The sequence below is a fragment of the Notechis scutatus genome, chromosome 7 (genome assembly GCF_049901735.1).
Source record: "Notechis scutatus isolate UNSWTSFEM ecotype Mainland chromosome 7, rNotScu1.2, whole genome shotgun sequence".
In the NCBI taxonomy this organism is placed as follows: Eukaryota; Metazoa; Chordata; class Lepidosauria; order Squamata; family Elapidae; genus Notechis; species Notechis scutatus.
Genome location: NC_142015.1, coordinates 19,609,426 through 19,621,485, shown reverse-complemented (window position 1 = coordinate 19,621,485; position 12,060 = coordinate 19,609,426). Strand labels below are relative to the sequence as shown.

At 41.9% G+C, this 12,060-nt stretch overlaps 1 protein-coding gene across 3 annotated transcripts in view; it reads right to left on the bottom strand.

The window, feature by feature from the left end:
• Positions 1 to 1,900: 1,900 nt before the first annotated feature.
• The window catches only part of ST14 (ST14 transmembrane serine protease matriptase), a 55,039-nt gene continuing 44,879 nt past the window's right edge, over positions 1,901 to 12,060 (bottom strand). For all 3 annotated transcript variants that reach the window (XM_087970084.1, XM_026678607.2, XM_087970085.1), the window contains exons 15-19: positions 10,975 to 11,097; positions 9,902 to 10,088; positions 6,688 to 6,962; positions 4,323 to 4,459; positions 1,901 to 3,627 (exon numbers count right to left, since the gene is read on the bottom strand). In XM_087970084.1, coding sequence (XP_087826210.1) covers positions 3,466 to 3,627; positions 4,323 to 4,459; positions 6,688 to 6,962; positions 9,902 to 10,088; positions 10,975 to 11,097 — 884 coding nt within the window. In that variant the 3' untranslated portion in view covers positions 1,901 to 3,465. The remainder of the gene's footprint in view (positions 3,628 to 4,322; positions 4,460 to 6,687; positions 6,963 to 9,901; positions 10,089 to 10,974; positions 11,098 to 12,060) is intronic.

Below are 12,060 nucleotides of genomic sequence, written 5' to 3'. Positions count from 1 at the left end.
CACTGAACAATTGTCTCACTTAACAGTGGAAATTTTGGGCTCAGTTGTGGCCATAAATCGGGGACTTCCTGCATCAATTCTTGTAATCTTGACACTATTCTTCTGTTTTGAGGTTCTCGTTGTTTATAGGATCTTACTCAGGCCAGCTTTTCATCTAAAACAGGGGTCTTCAAACTTGACAGCTTTAAGACTTGTGGACTTCAACTCCCAGAATTCCTCCTCCAGTCATGTTAGCTCAGGAATTCTGGGAGTTGAAGTCCACAAGTCTTAAAACTTGCCAAGTTTGAAGACCCTTGATCTAAAAGAAAATATTTCAACCCCAAAGAACATAATGAATTAAAATGAATCATCCATTTAAAAAAAAACAAGTTTAATAACAGATTAAGAATCATCAGACATTTCCACTTCATTCAGTTTTCCAATGAAAAATTTAAAAAGGGGGTGCAGAAATATGGGTAGGAATTATGTTTGGAATAGTTTTCTCACATTTAAGCTATTTACAGCATTTAAAAAAATACAATCTTTATATACATACAAACACAGTAAGAAGTAAAATTGAGCTGATTAGTTTCAATCCATTTTGAAAAGCTTTCTTTTAATGTGAAATAAAACAGTTAAGTCTGCATCGATCCCTTTCTGTAGCTTTGTGCTTTAAATAAAGAACAGGACACAGTGAAGCATTTCCCAGATTGTTAAATATCCTAGAAAAAAGAGACTTCTTCCCATTTTTGTCCTATGTCCGAGGAACAACTTCTTCAAGAACATGTGTAATTTTCTCCAGTCTACACTTTGGACCAATAGAGGTGCAGAACAACATTAAGTTTTACAGTAAAGAACCATAACTTGTCCATCAGTTGTAAAAGCAACAGTTGTAAAAAAAATAAGGCACATCACACAGTGAGATACAACAATCTTGTCCATTGGCTTGCAGAAACATTTTAGCTCTATCTAGCTCTACTTAACAGTGTTTGCTCCCTAAATAATCTCACGGTCATCCTTTCTTCCACTCAAAGACAAAGGTACTTATTCTACTCAAAGAAGGCTCAAATTCAAATTGATGCAGCCAGCAAACACTGAAGCAAATCAGCATTTGGTACAGGATAGAAGCGCTCCCTAAAAAAAGACTGGACTACAACTCCCAGAACACCTAACCAGCTTGGCCAATAGCTAGGAAGAAGAGGAATGCTAACGACACAAGAACCCAGATTGGAGACTCAGCATTAGCTTTAGCCATCAACCTATAAAGAACCTTAAACCGAAGAAGAAAGAAATGCTTGTAGATTAAACAAGGCTGTACAATAAGGCACATTGTGGTAATGCCAATCCACCCCAAAACGGGGCAGAAAAAGGAAACAATCCACCCATACAAACACACACACATTCACTGTGAACATACACACACAATTATATTCTCTAGATCTCTCTACATCTATCTGATTCTAATGAGGTAAAACTGGTGCAGAGGGACTGGATTAAAAGTGCAGCGTCTCAGAGAGCTCTGCTCCTCATCAACGTTGTTCCAAGGTGGCCTTTCTCATGGACATTTGAGGACTAGGCATTGCAATTCCCAGCCAGCTTATTTTGGTGTCCAAGATATCTGAGGGGGACTGAGTGAGAAAAGGGCTACTAAAACCTCTTGGATAAGATGGCAAATAATCACAGAACATCTCCCCAGAAGACTAAGGAGACCAAGTCTCAAGAACATCGGAAACATGCAGCATTTCACAAGAGCCAAGAGGTGCTTCCAAGAGAGTAGGTCTCGTTGTTGATGGGATGGCTCAGGAGATGAAGTCCCACTAAGATGCAAGGCACGAGCTTTTCAAACCTCAAACAAGCATATTCCACCCTTGATGGAAAGAACCATGATCTTTCACTGTTGGAGAAGTCCAGAATCAACTGGGTTTTCTTTTTTCTTTTTATGAAAGGAAGAGGCAAGTGTATTGCAAGTCCCAAATATTTCAATTGGACTTTTACACAGAAAAGCAAAAGGCTATTATTCCTTGATTGTCGTTTTTTTTTTTTTTTTAATCCTCAAAGGCGTTTTGGAGATTTGCAGGCAACCTATTGATAATCGACAGCAGAATTTGATTCCATCTACAAAGAAAGCTAAAGTCAGAACTTTTTATCCCTGGGACTAAAATGGATAGAAATGTAGTTCAAAAAAATATCAGGAAGGGATCTCAATCTGAATTATGCTGGCGGATATGGTGTAAAGACAGGGAAACAAATGAGGATGGGAAAGGAAAAATTCAGGGGGGGGGTGGTGGTGGTGTAAAATATACCGGCTGTCCATCCCCTTCCCTTCCTGTTTTTTCCCTAGGTTTTTGCATCTCTGATCAGCATATTATAAAAAGGAGGTGAAGTTGAAGATGGGAAATATTTCCTTAAAAAACAGCAAGATCTGGTATGATTGCTTCTAACATTGCAGACTGAGTATGATTTTCAGTGCTTACTTTGTTGGCATAACAAAGTTGTATTTTATAGGCCATTGCACACTGATATTGTGAAATTCACTCAGGGGGGATAGGGAGGGGGAAACATAATTTAATCAAAGAAGCTGGTCCTTATTTCTGCTGCAAATATCCAGAATATGACTGGCTGTGAGCAAAAGACAGCGTTCGGAATCTCTCTGCTCCCATCTAGTGGTCCACCAAATTTTGCAGCAATATTATAGCTCTAAATCAGAGGTCTCCAAACTTGGCAACTTTAAGGCTTGTGGACTTCAACTTCCAGAATTCTGGGAGTTGAAGTCCACAAGTCTTAAAGTTGGCAAGTTTGGGGAACCCTGCCCTAAATCAATCCACATCATAGCAAATCTGGAAATTGTCATAATTCCCTTCCCGCAAGAGTTCCGGTGAGTTGCACACCAAGATACCAAAGATAGCAACCTTACTCTTAGTGAGGAATTTTAAGATAAAAGTCATAGGATGTAGGATTAATCACAGACGGCACTGTGTTGGACACAACAAGGAAAAGAACAGGGCTTCAAGCCCAAAGATCTGCAATCTGTTTTCTAAACAGGCAGGGTAGTCTTCTTTTCTTCCCACTGTCATCTGTTTGGCGACTTGGGAAGAAGAGGAGTCAGTATAATCCCATCTCAAATTGGTTCCAACCTTCCCTTGCACACCTGTGCAAAAGTCGGATCTGTGACGGAGGCTCCAGGCCGGTCAAAAACTCAGTTTCGGGTTTAAATGAAGACATGGAGGTGATCTCAGGAGACAGAAGGAAAGAAGTTCTCCCAGGTGGAAACGGTCCATGTACAATTAAATCCAGGTGGGTCATTTGTTCTCAAACCAACCTTCCCCACCTGGAAGACCCAGAAGGGTGAGAACCAAAGGAGAGAAGGGTTGAACATATGAGACAGGGTTCCCTTCACATCATGTGGGAAAGTCTTCTTCAATGGCCAGGCTGACCGACCTGCACGAGGAATCAAGAGGTGTGAACAATCCTAGTGGCAGGAACCACCTACAACCCTGTTTTCTGTTTGATCCACGTTCGTAGCTTAGTGACCCGGGTGTAGACGCCGGGCTTGTTCCGGCGAGCGCAACCGTCTCCCCAGCTGATTATACCAGCCAGGAACATCCTATTGTTAACTTCTATACTGGCAAGCGGCCCTCCAGAATCTCCCTGAAAGGAAATAAGGCAGCGGTTAATCAAGGAACAGAATCCCTGGTGCTCCCTTCCCTCATTTCCTACTTCAAGGAAGTTTTTCTAAGGAGTTGCCCGGGTTTGTTGGATGGATCCTTTTATAGCTTGGACCTTCCAGAGCAGGAGTGTCCAAACTTGGCAACCTTAAGTCTTGTGGACTTCAACTCCCAGAATCCTCTAGTCAGCATGGCTGACTGGAGAATTCTGAAAGCTGAAGTCCACAGGTCTTAAAGTTGCCAAGGTTGGACGCCCCTATTCTAGAGGGAGATAAACAATAGAAGAAGAGGAGCAGAGTGAGGTGGGATGAACACAGCCTGTGCTCTACATTCAGTGGCTGCTTTGTTGCCAAGTGCCTACAAGGATGGTGAAGGAGCAGATAGACCTCCCAATGCTGCTGAATAACTCTCTGTCTTCTGGATGGAGTGGCTGCAGCAGCCTCTTAATTGCCATTGACCAACATCTAAAGGACTTGAAGTTCTTCAGGGTGTGAACATCTCCAGAAGAACATCTAAAGGGCATGAACATCTCCAGAACATCTAAAGAGCTTGAACATGTCCAGAAGACCATCTAAAGAGCTTGAACATGTGCAGAAGACCATCTAAAGGGCTTGAATGTCTCCAGAAGAACATGTAAGGGGCTTGAACATTTCCAAAAGAAATTGCAAAGCTTCTCACCTGGCAAGCATCAATTCCTCCCGTCAGGACTCCTACACACATCATTTGTGCAGTGAGTTGATTGGGCAACAGGGACTCACACATGGTCTGATTGATCACCCGGATTTCTGCCTTCTGCAAAATTCTGGCACCAGGACCTGTCCCCCCAAAATCAGAAAGGTTTGTGTGAGATTTAGGGAAGTCACATAATCCAAACTGGCAACCAGGATGTAGTTGCAACAGTTGCAGTATCCTGGAATTAGAGGATCACCATTTGACAAGCAAAATCAATGGGGAAAGCCAAATTCGCTTAATAACCATACAAACAAGGTCATAAAATTGGCCACGGTTCATTTAATGATTGCACTGCATAGCCATGGACATTCCAAATCCTAACTATGATTGTAAATTGAGGACCATCTGTGCCAAGGACTCTGGGCATTTGGAGAAACAATGTTATGTGTGAAAACAAACAGGGTTTTCAAAAAGTTTTAGAATGTTGATTTATTTCTGTAGCCTCCATTGATACATCTTTGGCCTCTGCTCTTTATGACTGGCTTGCATTGCGACAGATTGGAAACTAACCAAGGAGAGAAGCCACCTAAAAGTAAGCAGAAATTTCCTAATGGTGAGAACAATCAATCAATGGAACAGAAGTTGTCCTTGCCTTCAGAAGTTGTGGATGCTCTGCGGTAATACCCGGGAAATATAATAAAAGACTCACATACTTAATATTACATATAATAACAGCAGCTGGAATCACATATGCACAAAATTGGAAAAATAAAACTATACCCACAGATGAGAACGTAATAAAAAAATTATTAGAATGTGCTGAATTGGACAGGTTAACAATGGAACTTAAAGAATACTACGTAACATGGGATGTATTGTATAAATGGTTAAATAATAGGTGCAGAGATCAGCACTTAACAATGAAAAGAAGATTAAGAAAACAGAAATAAATACAGATATATAGAAATATGTAAGAACACACAATGTAAGCAATATCACTATCGGACTGTACATGAATATAGTTTAAAGGGTATAGAGTGATAAATGTAATAGAGTGCTATGGTACAACTATGAAAATAATAGTTATAATTATGACGTACAAAACTATGTATTTAAAAGAGACTATACTGTATGACTACAAGAATAATAGTTATAACCAGGGTGTATACTATGATGTATATTTAAAAAGGACTTGGTAATAGCCAGTACGCTGCTGTTGTAAAATTGTAAATGTGATGAATAATAACGAAAAATGTATGATAAAAATATTTTTTTAAAAAAAGAAGAAGTTGTGGGTGCTCCATCACTGGAGCCTTTCAAAATGAGACGGGGCAACCATTTACGGAGCCTCTGTGGCGCAGTGGTTAGAGTGCAGTATTGCAAGCTAACTTCTGCAGCCAGCTGCCTACAATTTGGCAGATCGAATCCCACCAGGCTCAGGGTTGACTCAACCTTCCGTCCTTCCGAGGTGGGTGAAATGAGGACCCAAATTGTTCGGGGCAATAAGCTGACTCGGTAAACCGATTAGAGAGGGCTGGAAAGCACTATAAAATGGTATATAAGTCTAAGTGCTATTGCTATTGGTCTGAAATGGTATAGTGTCTCCTGCTCAAGCAAGGGGTTGGTCTAGAAGACCTCCAAGGTCCCTTCCAACTTTATTATTCTATGTTCTACGTTCATGAATCAAGAGAGAGGCAGACAATGTTTTGCAATCTCGTAAGCATGTTTACCTTCCGGCATTTTGCCACCTAGGAAAATTTTCAGATGGAGTCACTTACTCATTTACATTTAGAATAGAATAACAGAGTTGGAAGGGATCTTGGAGGTCTTCTAGTCCAACCCCCTGCTTAGGCAGGAAACCCTACACCACTTCAGACAAATGGTTTTCCAACATCTTCTTTAAAAAGTTCCAGTGTTGGAGCATTCAAAACTTCTGGAGGCAAGTTGTTCCACTGATTAATTGTTCTAACTGTCAGGAATTCTTCCTTAGTTCTAGGTTGCTTCTCTCCTTGATTAGTTTCCACTCATTGCTTCTTGTCCTGCCATCAGGTGCTTTGGAGGATAGCTTGACTCCCTCTTCTTTGGGGGAGCCCCTGAGATATCAGAAGACTTCTATCATGTCACCCTAGTCTTTCTTTTCATTAGACTAGCCAAGCCCAATTCCTGCAACTGTTCTTTATATGTTTTAGCCTCCAGGCTCCTAACCATCTTTGTTGCTCTTCTTTTCTAGAATCTTCCTAGAGTCTCAACATCTTTTTTACATCGTGGCGACCAGAATTGGATGTTTGTCCAAAATGAGCTGCAGGTTGGTGCCGAGTCCTCTAATCCTTTCCCCAAGGAAACCCTCTCTTCTTCCCATTCCTTCACTCACCTGTTTCTTTAGTCCTTCCCCATCCGGTCACCCAGATGGTTTTTCCTACAGGGAATTCGTGGGTGGCATCAGGCAAACAGATAGCTCTGACCTCTTTGGAAAAAGTGACAGGGCTGGCCAGCTCCATCACAGCAATGTCAAAGTCATACGTGAAGTCATTGAAGTACGGGTGGCTGATGATTCTCTTGATCGTCCTTTTCTGAACGAGGCTATTCGACCTGTTCTGTTGATCCAGAAGGCCCATGTAGGCAGTCCACAGGGAGGGTTCGCTATATCTGCAGGCAGAGCAGTGCATGTTGGTTAGCAAGGGCGAGAACTAGCAAGAACATTTTAGAATAGAATAGAATAGAATTCTTTATTGGCCAAGTGTGATTGGACACACAAGGAATTTGTCTTGGTGCATATGTTCTCGGTGTACATAAAAAAAAAGATACATTCTTCAAGAGTTGAGAATCATCAGATACAACACTTAATGATAGTCATGGTGGACAATAAGCAATCAAATCATACTAGGAAACAGTCAATATAAATCGTAAGTATACAAGCGACAAAGTTTCAGTCATACGGTCGCAAGTGGGATGGGATGGGTGATAAGGAGTGATGAGAAGATAATAATAATAATAGTAATGCAGACTTTGTAAATAGTTGGATAGTGTTGAGGGAATTATTTGTTTAGCAGAATGATGGCGTTCAGGAAAAAACTTTCCTCGTCTCTAGTTGTTCTGGTGTGCAGTGCTCTGTAGCATCGTTTTGAGGGTAGGAGTGGAAACAGTTTATGTCTGCGATGTGAGGGGTCTGTAGATATTTTCACAGCCCTCTTTTTGACTTGTGCAGTATACAGGTCCTTGATTGAAGGCAGGATGGTAGTAATTGTTTTTTCTGCAGTCCTAATTACTCTCTAAAGTCTGTGTCTATCCTGTTGGGTTGCAGAAGCAAACCAGACAGTTATAGAGGTGCAGATGACAGACTCAATCATTCCTCTGTAGAACTGGATCAGCAGCTCCTTGGGCAATTTGAACTTTCTGAGATGGAACAAAAAGAACATCCTTTGTTGTGCTTTTTTGATGATGTTTTTGATGTTAGGTGTCCATATTAGGTCTCGTGATATCATAGAACCTAGAAATTTGAAGGTCTCTACTGTTGATACTGTGTTGTCTAGTATTGTAAGAGGTGGTAGCATGGGAGGGTTTCTCCTAAAGTCTACCACCATTTCTACGGTTTTGAGTGTGTTCAGTTCCAGATTGTTCCGGTTACACCATGAGGCAAATTGTATACAGGTAATCCTTGACTTACAACAACCATTTAGTGACCATTTCAAGTTACAACAGCACTGAAGAACTTATGACCTATTTTCACACTCAGGATAGTTGCAGCATCCCCATTGTCACGTGATCAAACTATGGATACTTGGCAACTGACATGTATGTATGACAGTTGTAGGATCCCGGGGTCACTGGATCCCCTTTTGTGGCCTTCTGACAAGCAACGTCAATGGGGAAGCCAGATTCACTTAACAACCGTGTTACAAACATAACTATTGCAGTGATTCACTTAACAACGGTGGCAAGAAAAATCGATAGGGGGAGATCGTCGCGTAACAGCCTTAGCTATGGAAATGTTGGGCTCAGTTGTAGGTCCTAAGCTGAGGACAACTTGCATAAGGTTTGAAAGCTTGGAGTTTGGATAGTACAGTAGAACCTCTGGTCACGACCATAATTTGACCCATAACTTTGGTTGTGACCCGAACCTAATTTTGGAAATTTGGCGCTTACTAAAAAAGAATGGTGCGGAAGGGGAAAATTGGCTGTGGAAAACAAAATTGTGAATTTTTTTGGTCAGAACCCGAGTTGGCCATGGTCAGAAGCGTTCGTGACCAGAGGTTCTACTGTACATGGATCTTGGGACCATGAGAAATTGAGCAAGGGTTGGATGATTACTGCTTATCTACCTCAGTGTCTGACTCTGATAAGAAGGCCGGCCTTGTTTTCCACTTTCTCATACCAAAATGGGATACATGGCATAGGGTCAGGATACTTGAAGAACCCTCCCATCCCAATTACATTGACCCATTCCCAACTAGTCAAGTAAGGAGGGCATGCTATATATCGCATTGGTCTTTTGAGGGTCTCCAATCTTGGCACCTTTAAGACTTGTGGGCTTCAACTCCCAGAATTCCCCAAGCTAGCATGGTGGGATCTTGGGAAGGGCCTTCTCAGCTACTATCCCCACCCTAAGGAACATCTTACCCCTGTCAACCCTGAAGTGGATCTGGCTAGAGCCATCTTGGAGCTTCAGTGGTGCCACACTGCAGCGAGGGATAGGGAGGGGGAAATTAAGAGATAGCTGGGGTTGTGTAGTCAAAACAAAATATTTTCTCTTGGGAACCAAGGACGTTCTTACACCTGGCTGGAGGAAGGAGGAGTGATGTCACCAGACCAGTGGACACTGCCTTGATTGGGCCATGGGACGGATTGTTTGGGATTGATGGAAAAAAACTTTTATTTTTACTTAGGTGAAAAGCAAGGGGCCTCTCAGAGTCGGTTCTCACCAGATATATGCCAATATGATATTCCAATAAAGCTATTCTTTGAAGAATCCACCTGCCTCGGATTTCTTGCTTGCAATGGATCTATTACTAGGATCTCTGAAATTATCCGTCAGCCTCCAAGAATTTTTCCTAACATCTTTTACTGCTTGACTCTTGCCAGCTGCCATGGAAACTGGAGGAGGGATAATTTGATGTTGGAGGACGAAGTTGTGTGAACTGAAAAAGATGGGATGTTTTCCTGCTTTCTGTGCAACTGCATCCACTTATCTTTTCTAGGCCAAGGTCAACTGTCTTGACATACCAGATGTGTGAAATGCCACCTGAAGATGTACCCCACATGATAATATACACGCCTCAGATTGGATGTCCAGTTTGAACTACTGGGGAGGGGACTTGGGATAACTTTCAATGTGTAATTTCCATGCCTATTTGCCTCAGATCTTGCTTTCCTTTCATTGCTATCACTTCAAATCCAGTAAAAGTACTTTTCTCTATTTTAATGGAGTCTAAGGTTTTCTTTCTTGGATTTTGAATGGAGGCACAGTTGACATTATCCCAGACAAGGTGAGTCCCTCACTCTCCTGGATCTTTTACTTTAAACATTCAATAAAGTATTTAAAAAAACACAATTAACTTCTGAAGCATGATTAAAAAACCTCTACCTACGTGATGTAGTTCTTTGTAACAAAGCAATGGGCAGCTGTGATCAGCCACTTGTTGGATATCAAGGAAGCCCCACAGACGTGACCCTCGCTCTGGACATGCAGGCTGACCTGCCAGGGCCATTCGCCCAAATGTGAGTCCATTCCACCCACAATCCGGGACTGCTTGCTAAACTCACGGAGGCCACAGTCTAAAAGGAACAAAATTCAGACACAAACCCAAAATAAGCTTTCACTTCAATTGGTCACCTCAGTTCAGAGAGATGTTTGGTCAATAGGCAAGACATCCAACAAGACCATTCAGCCATGGTTGTCCCAAAGATGTTTTTCCAAAAGGCAACTGGACTTTCTTGGATGTTTTTTTTTTTTTCTTCCTTGAAAATGTTTCGCTTCTCATCCAAGCTTTTTCAGTTCAGTTCTTCATGAAATCGAAGAAGCTTCTTGGATGAGAAGCGAAACATTTTCAAGGAAAACAACAAGAAGAAGAAAGTCCAGTTGCCATTTGGAAAAGCATCTTTGGAACATTCAACAAGTTTCCCACAATCCTTTGTGTAAAGTTGGTGCCCCACCCAACCCCCAACAAGTCAGTACTTCCCCAAATTCTGTCAACTCTTTAACAACACGGCAAGAACTGAACTCTTATTTCCACCTACTCCTTTCTGCATTAAGGGTTGTGAAAATATTTGGAAGACGTTGGGATGGAAGTAACTCCCAATCTCCCCAAATCGGAGTCAGTTTTCCACATAACGGAGGAATAAGTGCCTCTGGCTAAGGAGGACCATCCTGCCCATCAAACTGCTCCGAAAACAGATCGAGAATAATGTTATAATATTCACAGCACCTACTCTGTGCTCTCCAGGTAGGAGAGAAAGAACAAACGTGGCCAACTAGACCCAATTGGTTGCCCTACTTACTCAACTCAAAAACCACCAAGTGCAAACAATAATAGTAATAGTGATCATCATCATCAAAGTTTCCAACCCTTTCATGCAAGCTAGCTTAATGGTCCAAGATTGCTACGTTTGTGAATTTATTCACTTCTCAGATTACCACTTTCTCGGAATAATCAGAACTCACTGCAATTCTCTTCATCTGAATTGTCGCTGCAGTCTGCCGTTCCATCACATTCCGGGTTCCTCTTGTCCACACACATATTGTTGCGGCATTTGTAGGTATATGCTTGACAGGAAACGGTGGCCGCTTTGAGTAAAGCAGAGAGAGAGAGAGAGAAAAATGTAAGGTCAGAAGAAGAGGACCCCAGATGATTGTGGGGGCAACCGTGTTTAGTCAAGGAAGATGGCAGGTGTCCCTCTCCAGGCTAGGAACACAAAATGGAGTCTGGAACTATTTGAATCTTTCCCACAGCATTGCAACACCATGGATAACCTGGATGCTTCCTTTCTGGGAAGCCTAGATAATCTTCGAATTTCAACCACAATTGAGTGAATCACAGCCATTGTTAAGTGAGTAACACAGTTCTTAAGTGGATCTGGCTTCCCACTTGACTTGGCTTGTCAGAAGGGGAGATAGTAAAAGGGGACCACGTGACCCCAGGACGCGTCATAAATGTGAGTCAGTTGCCAAGCATCTGAATTTTGATCCTGTGTCTGCGGTCATAAGTCCCTTTTGTCAGTGCCGTTGTAACTTTGAACGGTCACTTAAACAAAATGTTGTAAGTCAAGGACTACCTGTAAAACACACCATTTTTGGGGAATGCCTTCTCTCTCTTGTGGAAAAGGATGTCTACCTCCATGAGAGTAATTTTTAAATAAAAATTACACAATACCCTGCAGAACACACACATATATAGACACACGAGCATATTTGTCAGGTGGCACACACACACACACACACCACACACACACACACACACATCACACACAAAGACACACACACACCACATACATATACACACCACACGCACACAAAGACACACACACACCACACACATATACACACCACACACACATACACACACACCAAACACACATAAAGTATATTTGTCAGGTGCACACACATACACACATACACCACACACCATTTCAGACAAATGGTTATCCAATCTCTTCTTAAAAACTTCCAGTGATGGAGCACCCATAACTTCTGGAGGCAAGTTGTTCCACGGGTTAATTGTTCTCACTGTCAGGCAATTTCTCCTTAGTT